The sequence below is a fragment of the Sapajus apella genome, unplaced genomic scaffold (genome assembly GCF_009761245.1).
Source record: "Sapajus apella isolate SASKATOON/1434 unplaced genomic scaffold, GSC_monkey_1.0 scaffold161, whole genome shotgun sequence".
In the NCBI taxonomy this organism is placed as follows: Eukaryota; Metazoa; Chordata; class Mammalia; order Primates; family Cebidae; genus Sapajus; species Sapajus apella.
This window is the reverse complement of record NW_022437101.1, coordinates 1,566,734-1,588,897: the sequence shown is the minus strand read 5'-3', so window position 1 is coordinate 1,588,897 and position 22,164 is coordinate 1,566,734. Positions and strand designations below refer to the sequence as shown.

At 47.2% G+C, this 22,164-nt stretch overlaps 1 protein-coding gene across 9 annotated transcripts in view; it reads left to right on the top strand.

The window, feature by feature from the left end:
- The first annotated feature begins 394 nt into the window (after positions 1 to 394).
- The window catches only part of TMEM273 (transmembrane protein 273), a 36,920-nt gene continuing 15,150 nt past the window's right edge, over positions 395 to 22,164 (top strand). For all 9 annotated transcript variants that reach the window (XR_004265068.1, XR_004265067.1, XR_004265066.1 and 6 more), the window contains exon 1: positions 395 to 521. Coding sequence is in view for 6 of the 9 variants with exons in the window: in XM_032266850.1 (XP_032122741.1) it covers positions 431 to 521 (91 nt within the window). In the remaining 3 variants the exon portion in view is untranslated. The remainder of the gene's footprint in view (positions 522 to 22,164) is intronic.

Genomic DNA, 22,164 nt, shown 5'->3' with positions numbered 1-22,164 from the left:
TTCCTAGACTCAGAGGGGTCCATGGCACAAAAACAGTGACCGAGCCGGACTATTGGCCGGAGGGGCATTTCTTGCTACTTCTCGAAGTCAGAGGCTACTGCAAGGGCTGGACTGCAGGGCAGACCGGCTTTGCCCACAACCCCTCTGATGCTTAGCAACATGGGTCATTGGGCAAGAAATCGCACCTCACTGTGCTTTGTTCCCACACTCTGTGGGGAGGGTTACAGGAGAGAACACTATGTATAATATCCCAGCACGTGCAGTGGGCCTAATCACAGCCAGCTCCTGGCAGAGGCCAGGATGACAGTGGCTTCCTTCAGCCCTGTCTTCCGAGAGGCTGAGAGGAACTGAACAGCCTCCTGGCTGTGGCGGTGGCTTCCTTCCCCATCAGTCACGTGGGGCTTGTCCTGTCCCCGGAGTCTTGGGTCACATGGCTCATTGTGCCTGGCCTGCCAGGAGACAGGAGCAGAGCACCAGCATGGACTCGGGAGTCAGCATGCTGAGGATCCTCTTCCTCCTGGGTAAGTGGAGACTGTGGGGGTCTCTGGTCTGGGGGAGCCTCAGTGGGCAGGAAACTGGGGGAGCCTTAGCCCACTGGGGCTTAATCCCTAAAGCATAACTCTGTCCCTTTACACAGATGGCTTCTCTCACTTTGACCTAGTAGTGAGCAATGCTCTTGTTTATCTCACTCCCACTGCAACTTAGAAATGCTTCTGTGCTAAATGAGAACAGGAACTGTCATAACAGAAGGAGCTTCAGGCTTGGTATCTAGAAAAATCTGGGTGTAAACGTTGGCTTCATTGCTAATAAAGTAGAATACGCCTCTGAAACTCTCTGAGTATAACTTTCCGAACTAACGAGATGGGAGATAATCATGTTTACTTTTTGCGATTGTGAGAAAATTAAGTTAAATTTAATTAAGTCAAATCAAAATACTGACTTAGAGTGAGAACACGTAGGTATGTAGATGCTGCCATACAGTTAACAGTGAATCAGGATTCTCATGCAGTGAAGCAGATTCTGCTATTGAGAGGTATCTTGTTTTTAAAAACTATTGTTAATGCATTCACTGAAAGAAGGAAGAAAGGAGAGAGGCAAAGACTAATAAAAAAAGTAGGGCCAAATGAAGAGGGAGAAATACAAAGTCAGAGAAGCAGACAGAGAGGAAGAAACTCAGACACACACACACACACACACACACACACACAGAGACAGAGACATACAGAGATGGTTAGAAATATGCATACATGGAGACAGACAGGGATGAAGAGAGACGTGTGGCTTTACAAAGTTTCCTCTGACATCAACTGTTGTTTCCTAAACAGACAGCACATGTCCCTCATATATACAAAGACATTCTTTCCCAGAACTTGCACTGCGCCAAGACTCAATGGTAAGCAGTCTGTCTCCAGATAAAATCTTGTGTCTCCAGAATAAGTTGTATCCTGAATGTGGGGAAATTTGGTCTTGTGAGCAGGTTTCCATATGAAGTCTGCACTAAGCAGGGGATAGCAAAGACTTTGGCCTTCGTAAGTTAGCATGTCAGACAGAGAGCCACAACATCCATCAGTTTACACATGGAAATGGGCTGTTGGCAGTGACCATGAGGACATGGCAGGAACCAGCAAGCAGCAATTAAGAGTGTGCACGGTGGTTAGAAGTAGTGTACCTGACCAGAGATGTGGCGGAAGGTAAGGAAGTTGTAACCTTTGTTTCTCATTTTGACCTATCTAGATGAAAAAACCAGTCTGTCCTGGTAGAGAAAAAGGAAGTTAAATTTGAGAAATCCAATGAAAAATGTACAACTTATATAAACAGGCAATTCCTTAAGGAATTATTGACACAAAACCCTTTAAAATGTCCAGTCTCACAAAAATAATTAAAGAACTAACAACACGTCACATTTTTTAGTGTGTCTAATGTGCTAGGTGCTCTGCTAAACTTTTTACACGAGCTCATTTGGCCCCCAGACCAACTCTGTATAATAGATTCACAATTACCTGTGTTTTATGGATAAGGTTTTAATCACTGGGCCAAGGCATTACACCTCATTTGTGTTTTCATATACTATTGGTAGAGGTACACAGTGGTTAGGAGGGGTATCCAGTGCTAGACTCCCTGAATGTTCATCCCGGTTCTGTTGTTTACCAGCCTGGACAACTTGGACAAATAATTCATTTTCTCCATGCTCAGTTTTCTCATCCATAAGTTGGGGACACCTCGTTGGACTATTGGGAGAATGAAATCTGTTACCACATTTAAAGCACTTAGCACAGGATCTGACGCGTGGTGAGCAGTCACTGTTGGATGTGAGGGGACTCATTAATTCAGTCTCTCCAGAGGGCAATTTGGCACAATCTGGGTGTCATTGTAAGCAATATGTAAGATGTTCATAACCCTTCACCCAGAAATTCCACCCTCAAGAATATAACCTAATGAAATAATAGGGTAAAAGCCCGGCCAAAATATTTCACAGGATATTATTCAACACTGCAGAAACCATAGTGAAAACCAGAAATAAGTGACTATCAGTAGGAATTTGACTAAATTAATTATGCTTTAATGTATCATTAAATGCATGAAAGACATGAACTGACGTGAACAAAGCAGAAGTGATGACTTGATCGTTACAAGTCAGAGTTCCGTGTAATCAGTAGCCACGTTTTGCATGTGTTTACTTACATATCCAAAGACTGACTGGAAAGAAATACAGCAAATGGTTCTTAGCATCCTTTATTTTTCTCAGGAAAAAGAATTATAGGGCATATTTGTTTCTCTGTATTGGCATTTTTCGTAATGATAATGTATGTTCTTAATTCCAATAAGTAAATGCTTGTGAACAAAACGCAAACATGAGAGCCTGTTGAAAGCAAATGAAGAAAACGTTGGGCTTCCCCTTTATTGACTGGAGAATGGGAACTAGAGGACTAGTTAATGCACTCTACCAGCAGACGGATGCCCATGAGGGCAGGTGACCAAGCCAGTTACCCAGGGTGTAGGAAAACTGTGCCTCGGAGGCCTTAGGGGGCATGGGGGCACTCTCTGTCCAGTCCCTCCGTGACACAGGATCCCAAGTATGACTAGGGGACCCTGGGATGAGAAGCCAGGTCACTCTTTCCCACACAGAGTTGGTAGAAAGTTTTTAAAGAAATAGTTTTTAAATATTCTTTAAATATTTTCAAACACTGAGATTAATGGAACAGACATTTATGGAGCCAACACCCTGATTATCAAATGTTAACTTTCTCTCTAGATACGTACTTAAAGGTAGGTAGCTAAATCAATGTATCCATCAGAGAAATAGAACATAAGAAGTGGAGTCTGGCTGTCTTCCTCCCCTTGTTTTCCTCCCTCCCCATAGGGAGCGGCACCCCAGGCTTGGCTGTGCTTCCTTCCTGGGTTGCTTTGCAGCTGTTAACAGCTTTGGAAGACTCCGCCATAGCATAGTTAACATGTTGCATTATCTACGCATTCTGATAATATGGGTCAAATGCATTCATCTCAACTACTCTACAAGCTTCTTCAGAAACACTGTCATTTATCTGTTTATTTATCCATTTCTGTACTTTCAGAATTTAGGTTGTCTCTAAATTGCAGCCTGACGGTGGATGCTTAGATGAGCCCTCTCGCCCTACCTCCTGAAACCCACCTGCTGCTGTTTTTCTAGAAGACATCCCTGGAAGGGGAAATGTTGCATAAATTCTCCTTTTATTAGATATTGCCAAATTGCCCTTCACCTGGGGTTGTGGGCATATCTATTTCCTTACATACTCAGTAATACTTGATACTGCCTGAGTTCTCAATGCTTGACTATGAGAAGGGTATAAAATTTTATCTTGAAGTTTTTATTTTAGTTTGTGTGTTCCTAATTACTACTGAGAATAACTACTTTCTCTACATTATCAGACAGCCCGCTCTCCTTTTCTGTAGATTTCTCATTTTATATACCTTTCTCCCAAGCTATATTTGATTATTGGCCTTTAATGTAGTATTGTGGATATTAATTATTTGTACATTTCGTGTGTTGCAAATATCTTCTCTCAGTATGTTGCTTATCTTTTATCTTTGTGGCATCCTTTGCTGTAAGAAGTCTTTCAACACGATGTAATCAAATGTATTGGTCTTTCCCTTTTTGTGTGTTTCGTTTTTCTGTCTTAAGAAACATTTAAAAAATATTTTTACTTTTAAGTGGTTGCATTTTTTATAATTAGGTCTTCAATTTATTTTGAATTATTTTTATTTGTGGCCTAAAGAAAGTATCTAATTTTAATGTTTTCTGTATGGGACATCAGTTGTTGCAATATCATCTATGTAATAATCTTTCCTTTCTTTGCTTTGCAATGATTCTGTATTGGACACATATTCTATGTCTATTCTGTACCCATTTAATATGTCTGAACCATTAATGGGCTTCATCTTCTGTGCCACTTTTTGCATCTGTCTGTCTTTGAATCCACGCCACACTGTTTTATTTGCTAAGGCTGAATAATCTTGATAGCTTGCAGGTGAAATATCTACTGCTTGTCATTGTTGCTAGAATCATTGTGGCCCTTAATTCACTTCCTCTTACACGTAACTCTCCTTCCTGGAAAGTGCGATAAAATTTCGCTTCCTGAGAGCTGACCCTGGGCTGGGCTGTTCTCAGCACTCCCACGTGGACCCTGTTGCTTTCTCAGCCCCAAAGGCAGATGCTTTTATTGTAGTCATGCCTGTGTTTGCAGACAAGGAAACTGAGGCACAGAGCGATTAAAGTAGCAGGTGAATGGCCCAGGGAAGATTCAAACAGACATTTTGATGCCCAAAAGCTGAATTTTTAGCTCTAAAACCAATTGCCTCTTAGTCAAGAATAGAAAGGACATTGTGAAAAAACTGAAGTGAATGTTTAACTTTTTTAAAACAATTTTTATTTCAAAAGAATTCAAACTTTCAAGAAAAGTACACGAATAAGAATAATACAAAGAACACCCGTATGACTGCCTATTTTAAATAATTTATCTTATTTGCTTGATCATATATGGCCTCTTTCTCGTTCTCTCTCTCTCTCTCTCTCTCTCTCTCTCCACACACACACACATGCACACACACACACGCACACACAAAATTTATTTCCTGAAACAATTGAGGGTGAATTGTGTATACCATGGGGTTTCTTTTAACCTTTAAATACAGCAGTGTTTCTTTCTTTTCTTTTCTCTTCTTTTTTTTTTTTGAGGCGGAGTTTTGCTCTTGTTGCCCAGGCGGGAGTACAATGGCGCGATCTTGGCTCACCTGCAAACTCCACCCTCTGGGTTCAAGCGATTTTCCTGCCTCAGCCTCCTGAGTAGCTGGGATTACAGGCATGCACCACCATGCCCAGCTAATTTTGTATTTTTAGTAGAGACGAGGTTTCTCCATGTTGGTCAGGTTGGTCTTAAACTCCCGACCTCAAGTGATCTGCCCGCCTCGGCCTCCCAAAGTGCTGGGATTACAGGCGTGAGCCACTGCACCCGGCTTTAGTGTTTATTTCTTAAGAAGAGAGATACCCTCTTATATACCACAGTACAATCATCAACTTCAGGAAATTTAATGTTGACAAAATACTTTCATATAACCTACTTATCATATTTTAATATTTTCAATGGACCCAATAATGTCCCTGACAGCCTTGGTTTTGCCTCCAGACCAGGACAGAATCTAGGACAGGTATGGTTTGGGGTGACCAACTGTGTCACATTAGCCTTCCTTAAAGTGGTACATCCGCCCAGCCTTTGTCTTCCATGATAAAGATATTTCTGAAGCATGTGGCTTTCCATCCCCACTCTTTTTCCCCACAGAACATTCCTCATCTTGGGGTTTGCATGATATTCTCTGGTGATTCGATTCATGTTATCCATTCCCTTCCAGAAGACTACGTGGCCAATGCTGCCATTTTCAGGGGTCCACACTTGGGGCATGGATGCCTGAGGAAGGCTGATATATTTTTGCCATAATGATAAAAAAATCTTACAATTAGGTTTTGGAATATGGTTCTCACAATTCTAAATAAATTGTTTGCTACTTAAATATCAACCAATCAATATTTTTAAATTTTGCTAAAATATTGATCTAAGACTAGCTATTGAAAATATCTGGTGAAACTTCTAGGCATTTTATTAGAGGTCTGCATCTTCATTTAAAAAAAACCTACCATATAAAATATTCCTATGGACTCTAATTCTATCCACAATGTAAGCCATCTATCTCCATTTTAATTCTGTTGGAAAGCATGTTCTGAAATCCATGCATTATTATAATCATGATAATAAGAGAAATACAATATCGCTTTAATTACATTCCAGGGCCTAAAACATTCTTCATTGAAGGAGCCAGAGTTATTGAAGAGAACAGAGTCTTTTTTTTCTCCCTTAATTTATAATGAAAAGATGGCAGAGGCTGGGGTAAAGAGAATTAAATTCGTTTTTATCTTACAAGTCAAAGTCATCACTTTATTCCTCGGGTCTTAGTCCCTGAGATCTTTATAAAAATGTTTCCTGACAGCTTTCCCCTATTCCAAGTTCCTGCCAAGACCATGGTTCAGAATCAAGTGGGGTGTGAATTTCAGTGAGGAAGAATCCTTGGTGTATTCATTTTCTTTTGCTGCATAACAAATCTCCACAAATATAACAACAGAAAACAAATACCCCAGGGTCTCTTGCAAGTCAACAGAAGGTAAAGGAAGAGGCTGAGAACTCAGGTGGCAAGAGACATTTCCTGATAGGGCAAGAATTCCCCTAATGACTTTTGCCCTTTTTCTAAATGAATTGCTTGCTTTTTTTCTTTTACTGTTGAATTTTAAGAGTCCTTTACATACTCTAGATATGAGTCCTTTATCAAATATGTGACTTGCAAATATTTTCTTAGTCTATAGTTTGTCTTTTAATTCTTTTAACAGGGTGTTTTATGGAACAAAAATGTTTAATTTTAACTGCTAACTAATTAATCTGTGAAAACACATGGATTGTGCTTTTGACAGCATGTCTGAGAAGTTTGCACCAAACCCTATGTTTCCAAGATTTTCTCCTAAAATTTATATAGTTTTATGTTTTATATTGAAATCTATGATCCATTTTGAGTTATTTTTTGGATAAAGTATGAATTTAATAGAGGTAATTTTTTTAACCTATGGATATCTAATTGCTCCGGCACCATCATTTGAAAAAATGATCCTTCCTATGCTGAACAGATTTTGCTCCCTTGTCAAAAATCAGTGAGTAATACTCTGGCGGGGCTAACTTGGGGTTCTCTTTCCTTTTCCGTTGATGTGTCTGTCCCTCTGTCAATCCCACATAGTCTTGATTTCTATAAATATATGAAGTCTCAAGGCAGTAGAGTGATTCCTTCTACTTTATTCTTCGTTTTCAAAAAAAAAAATTAGAAACTGCCTTTCCTTTACCTTTCCATGTAAATTTTAAAATAACCTTTTGCACATCTACAAAAACAGTCTTAATGGGCTTTTGACAGGAATTACATTAAGCTTATAGATCAATTTGTGGAGATTTGGCATCTTTATCATGTTTTTTTCCATTAACTTGGTATGTATCTCCATTTATCAAGATCCTTTTTAATTTTTTTCTTCAATGTTGTGCTATTAGACTTACACCTACATAATTTTTGAGTGATCATAAGTTGTTTGTATTTAAAGTATTTCTTTTCTTTTTTTTTTATCTTTTTTAAATTGTATTTTAGGTTTGCGGGTTGTGAAGAACATGTAAGATTGTTGCATAGGTACACACATGGCAGTGTGGTTTGCTGCCTTCCTCCACATCACCTATATCTGGCATTTCTCCCCATGTTATCCCTCCTCAATTCCCCACCCGCCACTGTCCCTCTCCTAGATCCCCCCCACAGACCCCTCCTTGTGTCCATGTGTTCTCATTTTTCACCACCCAGCTATGAGTGAGAACATGCTGTGTTTGATTTTCTGTTCTTGTGTCAGTTTGCTGAGAATGATAGTTTCCAGGTTCATCCATGTCCCTACAAAGAACATGAACTCATCCTTTTTTATGGCTGCATAGTATTCCGTGGTGTATATGTGCCACATTTTCCTGTCCAGTCTATCATTGAAGGGCATTTGGGTTGGTTCCAAGTCTTTGCTATTGCAGACAGTGCCACAGTGAACATTTTTGTGCATGTGTCCTTATAATAGAACGATTTATAATCCTTTGGATATATACCCAGTAATGGGATTGCTGGATCAAATGGAATTTCTATTTCTAGGTCCTTGAGGAATCGCCACACTGTCTTCCATAATGGTTGAACTAATTTACACTCCCACCAACAGTGTAAAAGTGTTCCTATTTCTCCACATCCTCTCCAGCATCTGTTGTCTCCAAATTTTTTAATGATTGCCATTCTAACTGGCGTGAGATGGTATCTCAGTGTAGTTTTGATTTGCATTTCTCTAATGACCAGTGATGAGGAGCATTTTTTCATATGTTTGTTGGCCTCATATATGTCTTCTGTTTTAAGTGTCTGTTCATATCCTTTGCCTACTTTTGAATGGGCTTATTTGTTTTTTTCTTGTAAATCTGTTTTAGTTCTTCATAGATTCTGGATATTAGCCCTTTGTCAGATGGGTAGATTGCAAAAATTTTTTCCCATTCTGTTGGTTGCCAATTAACTCTAATGACTGTTTCTTTTGCTGTGCAGAAGCTGTGGAGTTTGATTAGGTCCCATTTGTCTATTTTGGCTTTTGTTGCCAATGCTTTTGGTATTTTAGCCATGAAGTCCTTGCCTATGCCTATGTCCTGAATGGTTTTGCCTAGATTTTCTTCTAGGGTTTTTATGGTGTTAGGTCTTATGTTTAAGTCTTTAATCCATCTGGAGTTAATTTTAGTGTAAGGTATCAGGAAGGGGTCCAGTTTCTGCTTTCTGCACATGGCTAGCCAGTTTTCCCAACATCATTTATTAAACAGGGAATCCTTTCCCCATTGCTTGTTTTTGTCAGGTTTGTCAAAGATCAGATGGTTGTAGATGTGGGGCATTGCCTCCGAGGCCTCTGTTCTGTTCCATTGGTCTATATCTCTGTTTTGGTACCAGTACCATGCTGTTTTGATTACTGTAGCCTTGTAGTATAGTTTGAAGTCCGGTAGTGTGATGCCTCCAGCTTTGTTCTTTTTGCTTAGAATTGACTTGGCTATGTGGACTCTCTTTTGGTTCCATATGAAAGTTTAAGGTGGTTTTTTCCAGTTCTGTGAAGAAGGTCATTGGTAGTTTGATGGGGATAGTGTTGAATCTGTAAATTACTTTGAGCAGTATGACCATTTTCACGATATTAATTCTTCCTAACCATGAGCATGGAATGTTTCTCCATCTGTTTGTGTCCTCTCTTATTTCGTTGAGCAGTGGTTTGTAGTTCTCCTTGAAGAGGTCCTTTACATTTTTTGTTAGTTGTATTCTTAGGTGTTTTATTCTCTTTGTAGCAATTGTGAATGGCAGTTCATTCTTGATTTGCCACTCTTTAAGTCTGTTATTGGTGTATAGGAATGCTTCTGATGTTTGCACCTTAATTTTGTTTCCTGATGTTTTGTTGAAGTTGCTTATCAGTTTCAGGAGATTTTGGGTTGAGACAATGCGGTCTTCTAAGTATACAATCATGTCATCTGCAAATAGAGACAATTTGACTTCCTCCTTTCCTAATTGAATACCCTTTATTTCTTTTTCATGCCTGATTGCTCTGGCTAGAACTTCCAATACTATATTGAATAGGAGTGGTGAGAGAGGGCGTTCTTGTCTAGTGCCAGATTTCAAAAGGAATGTTTCCAGCTTTTGCCCATTCAGTATGATATTGGCTGTGGGGTTTGTCATAAATAGCTTTTATGATTTTGAGATACGTTCCATCAATACCTAGCTTATTGAGGGTTTTTAGCATAAAGGGCTGTTGAATTTTGTCAAAGACCTTCTCTGCATCTATTGAGATAATCATGTGGTTTTTGTCTTTGGTTCTGTTTATGTGGTGAATTACATTTATTATTTAAAGTGTTTCTTTCTGTGTGTAATTGTCAGCATATGGAAACACCATTGATTTGCATATGTTAATCTTATTATATTCCACCACCTTGCTGAACTCACATATTCTGAAGATTCTTATTTTTTAGATCCCTTGAGATTTTCTATGTTGACAGTCATGTTCTCTGCAAATAGGGTTGGTCTTTTCTCTTCCTTCCTGAATGGTATGCCTGTATTTCCTCTCCTTGCCTTGCCATGCTGACAAGAACGTTAGTACCAGGTTGAACAGGTGTGGTGATGGCAGATATTCTTGCTTTGTTCTTGATCTTAGTAGAAAAGTATTTTGTTTCTCACCATGACGTTTGATTTTAGCTGTTGGTGCTTTTGTAGATATTCTTTGTGAAGCTCAGGACTTTTTCACAATTGCTCATGGAAGCATTTTTATGGTTAGTTTGACATCTTTATCAGATGACTCTAACTCTGTCATCTAGGTGATTGCATCTGTTGATATTTTTTCCTCATTCAAATAGAGATTGTCTTGGCTCTTGCTATGACAAATGATCTTCCATTGAAACCTGAACATTTTGGGTTTGATGTTATGAAACTCTGAATCTTACTGAAATCTTAAATTTTAACAGGCCTCCTCAGATATCAGTCTATCAGGAGAAAAGGGACATTTCCTCATGTTTGCTGGATGGGTGGAGCTTGACATCTTCTTTGGCCCCCACTGACACCTGGTGGGAGAAGGGCTTCGTGTTACTGTGGGGTGGGGTGTTGTGCAGGCTCCCCTTTTGGCCCTCACCCTGCTGGGAGTGCCCAGGCTCATCACTGCTCTCCACGTGTCCCCTGCTGACACTGTGGGGTGGGGTAACCTTGTGGCTGCTGGGCAGTGGAGGGCATCCTGACCTTTTCCTAGCAGGAAGGGTGAGAGGAACCTTGTCAATGCCAGGAGGGGGTAGAAGTGCAGGATCCAACACGCCCTGCACTGATACCCCTGGGGGTGGGGACATTTTCACTTGTTGGGCATAAAGGTCTCTCTTCCCCATGTAGCCCTCTGATACTACCCTTGTTGGGGAGTGGGGGCTCCTTGTAACTAACCGGTGAGGATGGAAGTCCAGGTCTTCACTCGGCCTCTGTTGGTGAGGGTGGGGGTTGGGGCGGGGCAAAGTTTTTTCTGTGCTGTTTGACTGCTGTGGAGTGGTGATTGCCTAAAAGTCTTGTCTTCCTAGGCTGCACCTTTCCCAGTCTTTGATTCAAGGGAACTGGGTTTTCTTGGGGCTTCCATGTCTGTGCCCATTGCCGTTATAGGGCTGCCACCTTTCCGACATCTGAGGCAAAAAGACGACTTGGAAATTCACTGCCCTGTTATTCTTGGGCTCCCAAGGTCCCTAGCCAGTCTGCCTTCTTCTCTTCATTTTTTCGGGTCTTCTTATATTTACTGTTCAGGGGTTTTAGCTGTACTTAGTGAGAGGAATAGGGAAAAGTAGACCTATTTCATCTTTCCACAAATGTAGGTCTGAAGTGAGTTCTAAGTGCCTGGGGGATGGCTGATTTGAAGTAATGCTCTTTGGGGAGGGGCCCTGGGCTGGCAAACCTTCCTCAGACACACAGCCCTGATCCTAGAGGCCCCTGAAGGGGTCTGACCTATGGGGTGAAGGAAGGAGTGGGGACGGGGGCAGGGTGCCTGCTTGGGAGCCCCATCCTCAATCCCTGATGTGAGTTACAGCTGGGCAGCTGCAAAGCCGAGCCCACCGGGCCAACACACACTCAGCAGGCCTTTTCTCTAGCTCCCAAATTAAGCCATCTCCACTTCCTCTTTAACGTCACTATAAGCATTGTTGTCGCACCCAGACCCTTATTTATCCAAGCAGTTCAGTTGCTTGAACTGCTCCTTTTATTAAATTTGATTCCATGAATAATTGGCTAATGGTTGGACTGAGCTTACTCTCCCCTGATTGTCTGAGCGAAGCAGTTGGTCAGCTGGGGAACCCCTGCCTGGACCGGCTGCAGCCAGCTCAGAGTCCTGCTCACACTTTTGCAGACTCTCTGGCCATGTCATCAAGAAGTCGCTCTTCAGGGCAAGAGGTGAAGGACCTGGAGCTGGACCCGTAGGCTGTCTTAGAGGACTCAGACACACAGACACCAAAGCTTTCTCTTTGATTAAACAAATACTGATTTTCACCAGAGTCTACTGGGACATAAAGATAAGTAAGTCAGGCTCCGACCCGAGGAACTGACCATGGGGGACAGTTGCAATGCAGTGTGTTAAATACTGAGATGAAGAAATTGCAGAAGAAAAAGGAGAAGTGTTTGAACGAAACTAGCTTATCCAGGAAGGCTTCCTGGAGGAGGAGTCTTATTGAATGCAAATTGCATACATCTCTGCCTGGGTGAAATCCTTCAGCACCTTCCCATTGCTGACAGCACATGCTCAAGTGTTTACTATGTCACTGGCCTCCCAGCCCTGTCACGAGCTGTCCCCTGTTGTTCCTGCTCCCTGGTCTCAGGGAACATCCATCAGGTTACTGTCCAGCCTTCTCATGTGTCGTCTCTTCTGCAAGGGATGATGCTGTTCCCTACTCTGTACTGTCACTACCTTCAGGGCAGAGATCTGGTCTTGCTGGGCCAACACCCTAGAACCTGCTCAGTCATTAGCACTTGTCTGAGTCAATTATTGCCTGAAGTGGACCAGCATCCTTGAGAGCGAACCTGAAGCAATGGGGCAGGAGGTGTGGCATTCTAAGAAGAGAGGTCAGCCTCTGCTGAGGCCCCGGGCTGGGGCAGCGGGGACTGCAGGGGCTGTGCAGGAGGGGAGCACAAGAGGGGAGGTTGGCCAGCAAAAGAGGAGGGCTTGATGAGCCCTGGGAGGATGGTGGGCCTCATTCTGCAGGATTTTAAACAGCCTTAGAGGAAGAGGGCCCAGCTACAGTGCCCCAGGTCGGATGGAGGCAGGGAGACTTACTAGGAGAAGGCAAATGAATAGTCCAGGAGAGAGAAGGCAGCTAGATTTGTCCCAGGCCGTGCCAGCAGGGTCATGCTGGCTTCTGAGGCCCCAGGCCACCCACCTCTCACAGCCACTTCCCAGGGGGAAGCAGTGTGTGGCCTGAGGTCAAGGTGTGTGGCTGAGTAAACTGGTGTTCACCCCAGCTTCTGGCCAGCCCATGCTTAGCCGCGCGTAGGCCCACTGGCAGACAGCGTTGGAGAGGCCAGGCCAGGGCTGTGTGGCAGCAGCCCTGAGTAGCTGAGCAGACCCCGGCAGGGCTCCCTGAGCTGACCTAAAGCCCTAAAGAACGGAGACCTCTCAAGCTGCAGATGAGCCCTGATTGCTGAGTCACATATGACACATTGGTCAGTTTCTAATGGCTGTTCACCCTCCATGCTGCTGTGAGACTCTTCCTGGGAGCCAGCATCAGGCATGTGAGCCTGAAAAGGTCACGTCACTTCCTGCGGCTTTCCTCTGAAAACAGGCCGCTGTCCCCAAGAGAGGCCCTTGTCCTCACATCGGCTCTGGGACCCCACATACACATGTATATGCACATGCAAAGACATTTTTCTTCTTTATCTTGTCAGGAAATGTTTTGAGAGTTCAGCAACCGGGTCATCACTCAGACAAAGAGAGAGGGAAGTGTGTGTGCAGAGCTCTGTGCAGCCGAAGGTGAGGGCCTGAGTCGGGGAAACCACAGCCTGCGGCTGCTCTGGAAGCTGGAGAGGGAGGGAGGAAACACTTTCATTTCAATTTCCAAAAGACCAGATTCTCAGATAACTGCACTTCCTCCCTCCCCCTGGTGGTCTCCTTTGGGGACTGAGCATTGCCCAGAACTCTAGGAGGAAAACCAGGGCTTGGGTAAGGGAGCTCGCTGAGGCTGCCGGCTCAGGCCCCACCCCTGGTCCCGGAGGGTCTGCGGTTCTGGGTGGCCCAGGCCAGGCCTGGCTTCCTTCTACTCTACGCATTCGCCCCTGCTGCCCCTGGGGGCAGGCAGCAGGGCTGCACCTCTTCCTCTGGAAGGGCTCCCTGAGGAGTGGACTGCAGGGTCCTGGGGTCAGGGGGACGGGCTGGACCATGCATAGGACCTGATTTATAACTTAAATATTTAAACGTGTGGCATGCTCTAGGCTCTGCAAATGTCAGGAATTGCCTTAAAGAGCTAACTAGAGTGGAGACGCCTAGCACAGACACTGGTGCCCCGCAGGGCTCAGGAATGGCCCGTCCTGGTAAGGGGATGCTGATGGCTCAGTGTGGCCTTTCTGGGTTTGCTAAGCAGCTCTGGTGTAGGCTGTGTGCTGCCATTTCCACTGCAGCATCGTGGCCCCTTCCTTGTGGTCCAGGACAGCTGTCATCCCACTGCCCTGCTCTCTAGACACATGCTCCCCTTTGTCAGGTCCCTCAGGACTCTGGAGCAATGCTTCCCAGAGGCTGAAGAGCACAGCATGAATATTGCATGAATAATAATAACCCCACCACTTAGCAGTTATGCAACGCTTTCCTCTTCCACAATACTTTAGCATCATTAATTAGTTATTCTGCACTGCTTCCAGCCTCCCCTGCTCTCCTGCAAGGCATGCCCTGAGAGTTGCTCCTGCACACAGGCCCATCCCGGCCTGAAGCACCAACATCAAGTGGCCAGGCCCTTCTCCACTGGGATTGTGCAGGCTTTGGGAGGCCTTGGCTTGGCCACTTCTCAAAACAGGAGAGACTTGTGCCCTTGCTAGGGAGCAACACCTTCTTTCTGACCTGAGCACACCTATTCAGAGCACCTCCTGGTATGCTCAGCTCCCCATTTCACCCACGGCCCCTAGGAAAGTGGCCGACGCCCATCTCAGCTGGTGGCGTGCTTGCTTGCGGAAGGGCAGCTGCCACCTGCCCGTCACTCTGTGCACACACTTTTTCCGGGAACTTGCCCAGACATGCTCTGTGTGCAGTGGGGCCACTGAGCTGGCAGCCATGTCACGTCTGATCCAAGGCCACTGGCTGAGCCGTGGTTGTCAGAATGGGGACTCAGATCTCCTGGTTCCAAATATCTTCCCTTCCCACCCACCATGGGATCATGGTGAGGTTTCAGACCCCCACAGAGAGGCTGGAAGGTGGGCAAGCCCTTTCTCCAGTGATAAGGGTCGGCCGGGTGTCTGGCTGTGGGGCCTCTGGTCTGGCCCTCCCTGGACATCACTGTCTACCCAACCACGACAGCCTCAAGCTCCTCCTTGTTCCAGAACCCCCTGTCTCCCCCAAGACTTCAGCAGCCACTTTCCAGGTGTGACTCAGTGCTCACATGTGTCACCTTCCTGGTCAGAATGGACTTGGGACACCCGGGGGGCCCTGCCTTCTTGGAAGAGCTGCTAGCCCTGGTTCAGGCTCAGGCCAGCTCCCTGCCTCCACCCCTCCTCCATTAGCCTGAAAAGGTATTGATCAGTTTGGCTTCTTCGAGCTGAGTGTTTTAATCCCACTGTGTGAATCTTTAAGAATTAATTAGCAAAGATTGCTCCAGAAAAACAAAGTGGGCACCAGTTTCGATACCTCCTGGTCACCCACTGTTATTGTTTCCCTCTTAATTATGATGCTATTTCTGGAATCTAGGGGCGAGCTCCCTGGTGCATCTGAGCCTGGGGCGGCGTCTGCGTCTTCCCCGTGGCCCTCCGTGGCCTCCTGCTTCTAGTTCCTGCCCAGGGTGGCATGGGGAAAGGAGAAAGGGTACAGAGGCATTGCAGCAGGCAAGATACGAGTGGCCAAGCCCTCCCCACCTCTGGAAGCAGAGTGGCCACGGGATTCTCCCCTCTGCTTGTCTGAAAACCTAATCTGTCCACAGTGCCGGCCACATCTTTAACTCTCCAGCCCTCTGTACCGTCTTGAATCACCTGGCCTCTGCTCGTACCTTGTCCTCTGTCCAGTCACATTTCCTGTCTGGACATCCTCCATTCCAATCCCTGCCATCACCTCACTGAGACTTTATTAGCTCCAACTGGTCCTTTCATCTTTCATTTAAATAATGATCTCTCCACGGGAGCTTCTGTGATACCCCCAGGCTGGGTTAGGTACCTGCCCTGGCCCTCCTGGCTGGCTAATCACTGTGTACTTTCATGCGTTAGCAGGGTCCACCGTGTGTGGAATTCCTTGCTCACTGCCTGTCTTCCAGAAGCCTTAGTGCCAGGAGCTCAGGGGTGCTGATCTGGGGTTGCCAAGCAGGTGGTCTGTTCTGACTCCACAAGTGTTGTCTTTGTGGGGATGGGAGATCCATGGAAATCAAGGAGCTGTCTAAAGGCTCCCAGAGCCCCCGACCCTGCCACTGCTTTGCATTCTTTTTCCTGTGTGTCCCTTTTGCTGGGACCTGTGCAGCTCTGCCACGTAGGTTTGGGTTCTGCCCCAGCCTAATTCTTTTCACAGAAAGCAAGGACCACAAACAGGCGTGGGAGGGGGCAGAAGATGTCCTGTTTAGAGTCGCAGTCTGAGGAGACCAGAGGGTGATTGAGAAAGAGAAATCTTAGGTGATTCCTGAGCTTGAGATGAGGATCCTGAGGTTTCTGCAAGTCTTGATCTGGAAGACTTTAGATTCCAGCAGAAGCCAAGTGATGCTGGAGGTAGGAGGACTGTGTAGCCAAGGCCCATGCGTCTATGCCCCTGAGTGCTGCGTGGGAGAGGGGTGCAGAGGTGCTGTTGCACTTGGGGTACGTGCACTTCAGTTCCACTTTCCAACAGCCCCACGGAGGAGGGCTTGAGAAATGGACCCATTTTTGAGCCCTGAGGCAGGGGCAGGGCCCACTGGCACCACACCCCCCCAAAGCTGGCTGAATTAGAAAAGTGTACCTTGTGTTCCACTCTGGCCCCAGGGTCCGCTGACATTGCAGGGAGGCACAGGAGAAATGGGCAGAAAGGCAGTTGTCTCTGGTGTCTTCTATATGTCAGTGTCCTGTATCCCCATTTTCAGATGATAAAAGTGAAGTCCAGGATCAGTCTGCAGTGTGAAGCACAGCTGTGCTCTCTCCCTTGACTCTACACATCTGATCTCTTTTCTGAGCCTCTGGGTGCCACAGCGTGGGCTGGAAGATGGAGCCACCACAGTGGCAGCCTCTTGTGTACATGGTCTCAGAGCCACAGGGGCAACGCTCTTGGCTATGTTGTCTCTCTGTGCTTGAACTTTACTTGGCTCCTGAGCCCTGTACCACTCAGGACTTAGACTGGCTCTTATCTCTTCAAGCCACTTCTGGTTTAACACTCAGTTCAGACTTTTCCCATCCGCCTTTCCCGGCATCCCCCAGGAGAACAGTCCAGCTTCCGAGGGCTCTCACGCATCATCTTGCTCTTGGGAGAAACAGCTCACCTTGGGTTGTGTGTGGCTGCAGGGCATAGAGCAAGCTGCAGACTGGCGCCAACAGTGCAGGGGAGAGGTGTGATGCATGGAGGGCATGATTCTGGACCGAGGAGAGCAAGGGGGACTTTCAGAGGAGTGGCTTTGACGGATAAGTAAGCACTTTCCACAGGGACGAGGGAAAGGCATTGTGGCAAAGAGATTAGCAGCATGTGCAGAAGCCCTGAGGCGAGCGTGCTGCCTGGCTCGAAGTGGCTCGCAAGTCCCAGTCTGGCCTGTGTGGGGCTGTGTGGCGTAGCTCCTCCTTCACAGCCAGCCTTCTCTGCTCCCATCTCCCGATCTCCAGTGATGCCCTCAGGACCCGTCACTGAGGTCATTAGGATTCTTCTGATTGCAGATGACAATTACTGAGCTCAGATAAGAGTAAGAAAAAAGGCATTTTCTTACTGAGGTGACTCAAAAGCCCAGGGAGAAGTGCCTCAGGCACAGCTGGACTCAGAGGCTTCAAAGCTTCTTTGGGACTTGGTCTGGGCTCAGCCTTCCTCAGCGGGGTCTTCAGCCTGCAGGCTCCCCGCAGTGGGCAAACTCAGGCCTCCCTCAGCCCCATAGCTCTCAGCTCCAGAAGACATTCTTGCTTCTCAGTTTCCCCCAAGGCCCTGAGTTGGGTCTCACTGGTATGAATTGGATCATCTGCCCCTCCTGTCGACAAATCACAGTTGACAGGAAGAAGAAATATGCTAATTGGTCAGGCAGGGTTCACACATTTCCCAGGAGCCAGCCCTGTGGGAGTCAAGTGAGTGCCTCCCAGTGTGCTCAGCTCCCCACTTCACCCACGGCCCCTAGGAAAGTGACGGACATCTGTCTCAGGTGGTGGTGTGCTTGCTTGTGGAAGGGTAGCTGCTGCCTGCACCTCACTTTGTGCACACACCTTTTCCGGGGACTTGCCTAGCCATGCTCTGTGTGCAATGGGGTCCCTGAGCTGGGAGATGAGTGGTGTCTGGTCCAAGGCCACTGGCTGAGCAATGGGTAGCAGAATAGGGACTCAGATCTCCTGCTTCCAAATATCCTTCTTTCCCACCCACCCTGGGGTCACAGTGAGATTTCAGATCCCCACAGAGAGGTTTGAAGGCAGAGCAAGCCTTTTCCCCAGTGAGTAGGGTCAGCTGGGCATCTGGCTGTGGGCGGCTGGTTGCTCAGAGGAAAACCGAGGTGCTGGTCAGGGGAGGAAGGCCGGCCGAGCCGCAGTGTCCACCCTGCACCCTATTCCTACTTCTTCCAGCTTGGGAGACTGAGGCTTGGGGGAAGGCGCTGAGCTTCGCCTGTGACACTCTCATCTTTTCTTCAGTGTAAATCTTGTCTCTTTGGTCACTCTGTGAGCTCCTTTATGGGGAACTAGGGTCTCTCATTGCTCTTTGATTTCTCCTAGGCACTGGGGCCCCCTGAAATACCCTACAGGCTCTCTATTTACATGTGTGAGCGCTGTTAGACTAAGGAAGTCTGTCCTAGACATTCAAAGCCACTTCCTCTAGCTGAGAATGTTGGAATTCATGAGATCTAAAGTTAGGAGCCATTCTGCAATATTTAAGTCCCAACATGACTATGGCCAGGCATCATTGACAAACACTTAGGGCAGCCTCTCCCTATTTTTAGTTCAAATACTTATAGAACAGCATCTAGTGCATGTACGCCTACGGGCCCACAACTGGAAATCTCACAGCCTGATTCTGCCCAAATAAGGGTGGCAAAGAGTGCCAGTCCCCCATCGAGGGTGGACCCAACAGGTGGACAGCTAAGAGAGGCCTGAATGCCAGGGATAGGCTATCAGCAGGTCAGATTCCAAGTGAGACGGGGCAAGGCTAGGCTGTGCCTTCAGCTCTCTCCAAAATAGCTCATCTCCACTTGTGTAGAGCAGCCCTGCCATCTTCCTCCCCAAGAACCGGGGTGGCTGTCCTCTCATGTTTCTGGGGGGCCATCAGACAGAGGGCCATCAACTCTTCCAGGGGATTCCATGCTGTTGGGAAAGTCAATTGCAGAGCAATCTGTGTGCTGCAGGCCTGAGGTGGGAATGGCTGGAGTGTGGGGGCTGAAGCCCACTATTTTGTCAGGGAGGCACAGGGTACCAGGACAAAATGGGGCATCAGGGAGAAAGCAGAAACTCTAGAATCAAGAGCCCATAGAGTGCCCCTGTGCAAGGTAGAAAAAGCTCCTATGGCCAGGGGCTGATCTGACCACACATGGAAGCTATGCAGGTAGAGGCTGTGGAAAGCCCCCTCATCTCAGCAGGCCTTCTGGGGGCAGCCCTCTGCCCTCTGCCCTCAGCTCTAGGCAGCAGCAAGAGCTGTGTAATCCGTGGTAGCAGTCAGATGGAGTCAAGTCAGATTTGGCCAGAACTGTGCCTACTATGACTTCAGGAAATCTACAGGTTAGAAGGGTGCCTGCCCCACACAGCCCCACCTCACCTCCCTAGGACTCTCCTGTGGGTGCCAAGCTCACTGCTCCTTCCTGCATGAGATCCTGGAGAATTCCCGCAGAGAAAGTGTGGTACAGCTCCTGCTGGTCCTCACTGGCTTCCTCCTGGGGTCTCCCACAGGTCTAAATGCAGCCGGGGCACTCCGGAGACCTCTGGCTGTGATGTCTAAGCAGGCCTGCTAGGGCCAGTGGTCCTCCAGTGACTTTGCAGAGCCAGGGGACATCAGCCAGTCCTGGAGGCTTGCAGGGGGTCTATGGCCCAGGGGGGGCCTCCCCAGCTCATGACCAGGACTGCTGTGCTGAGCACAGACCCTCACCCAAGGGCTTGTGAGCGCATGGAGTCAGAGCTCCAAGCACAGGAGGGCTGCATGGAGGGATTTCCCTCCCTGAGGAGGGGAAAGGCTGCCGCCGCGTGGCCATGGGGCTGGCTCGCAGTAAGGGCTGTGCCCTTGCCTGTTTGAGTGCATAGCTTGGTTCTCCGCCCATGTTGGTCTCCCTGCAAGTGAGTGAACGTAGTGGTGGAGTTGGAGTGGCGGTGGGAATTCGCTCAGTCCTGACGTCAGACCCAAGGGAGGAGAGCCTCTTTGGAGCCAGGGATTAGGGTAAGCCTCACAGCTTGGAGAGGACACAGGGTGGGAAATAGAGGATGGTGTCTAAGGAACTGGCCTTTGTGAGGGGCTGAGCTGAGCCTCAGCCAGGGGTCCCAGCCATGGAGAGGGGCAGAAGGAGCCTAGGGTTCAGGACAACACGTTTGGGGGGTGAAGTCAATGAGGAAGGATGCAGCCAGCTTGGTGAGAATGGAGACCGTGATGCTGCTGGGGAGACCAAGGCCAGGGCTGGGGACTTTTGACCTTAGGACTTTCTCCTCTTCCTTTCTCTTCCCTCCCAGTGAAGGTCTGAGTGGCTCAGGCACAGCCTGAGTGTGTCTCTTGAACGTCTCTGTGTGTACCTCTGTCTTTCTCACCCTTTCTAACCTGTGTCCTTCCTTCTTCTCTGCTCAGATTTCATCTCAGGCTAGTATGAAGTTTCCATGCTGATGCTGCAGGTGGGAGCAATGCCCACCAAGGGAGGACTGGAGGGGCAAGCAAGCAACATGCTAGTGTGGCAGGGGGATGGCATGGGGTAAGGCTGGAGCTCAGGGACCAGGCCCTACCCGCTGGGGCCCTCCCCTCCCCTCCCACCTGCCTTCTGCCCAGTAAAGGCAGAGAGAGGTCAGAGATGTCGAGAAAGGGTCCCATCCCAGGAAAGGGTGAGAACATAGCACACACAGCTCTGAGCTGGGGGCGTCAGTCCGGAAATATGCTGCCACCCACAGCCTTCCATCCAATGTGTGCCTTTGCCCCATGTCCAGAGCGATGCTCAGCCGAGCTGGAGCAGCAGGATTGATTTAGGGAAACAATGAGATAATGGAATGAAGCGGACTGGGGTTTCAGAGAGCAGACAAAATCAGGGCCATCTTGTGTGTGGTGGTGACTGTGTGTCTGTGTGTGTGAGCGGATGTGCTCACATGGGGCTTGTGATCTGTGGGAAAGAAAGAAGAGCAGTCATTGAATTTCTAAAAATATCTGTAATTAGAGCAAAGCTGGGAACTTTTGCTTTAGAACAAGCCTGGGGAAGCTTTACTAGTCTACAAAGGTAGGCTGCTAGAAAAATTCTGAACTCTAGTGGGACAATCCCTCCCCTCACGAAACACACACAGAACAAAGCTGTCACCTGCAGAGCTCCAACCTACCACGCCACTCTGAGCATCACTGAGGGTGGCCAGCAGGCAGGGTCGGGTGGACGATGTCTTTGCTGTGATGCCTCCTCCATCATACCATCTGGTCTTTCCCACTGAAGTCACTTGCTTCCCTTTGTGAGAAACAGGAGTGGTGGGACCCTCTCCTGCCTTCACCTGGAAGTGTGAACATAAGACTCAGGCTTGGATCTCACCATCTGCCTGTCCCCAGCCTAAGCCCATGCAGCCCTGGGGCTTGATGGTTATGGTGGTGTTGCATCTGTCAGTTCCTGGGATTCACATTTGCATCTGCAGGCCTTCCTGGGCTCTCGGTGTCACCTCTCACTTCTCTTGGCCCTTGGGCACATTAGCAAGGACTCGGCACCTCCTGTTTTTCATTTTTTAAATGGCAATAATAATCGTACTTATCTCACAGAGCTGTTGCTGTGACTATTAAATATATTAATGCCAGCATCACACCCAATGTCTGCCTCAAAGTAAGTGGCCAATGAATGGGCACTTTTCTATTCAAGGCCCACACCTCTGGATTGCTCTCTAGGGCCCTATTTATGACCAGTGTCTCCTGTCTTAAGGTTTCAAGGCCTGGCTAGAAGAGTGAAAGACCCTTACAGCCTGCTCGTCCCTCACTCCCTCCCACCCTTCCTTCCTTTCTCCTTCCCTCCCTCCCTCCCTCCCTCCCTCCCTCCCTCCCTC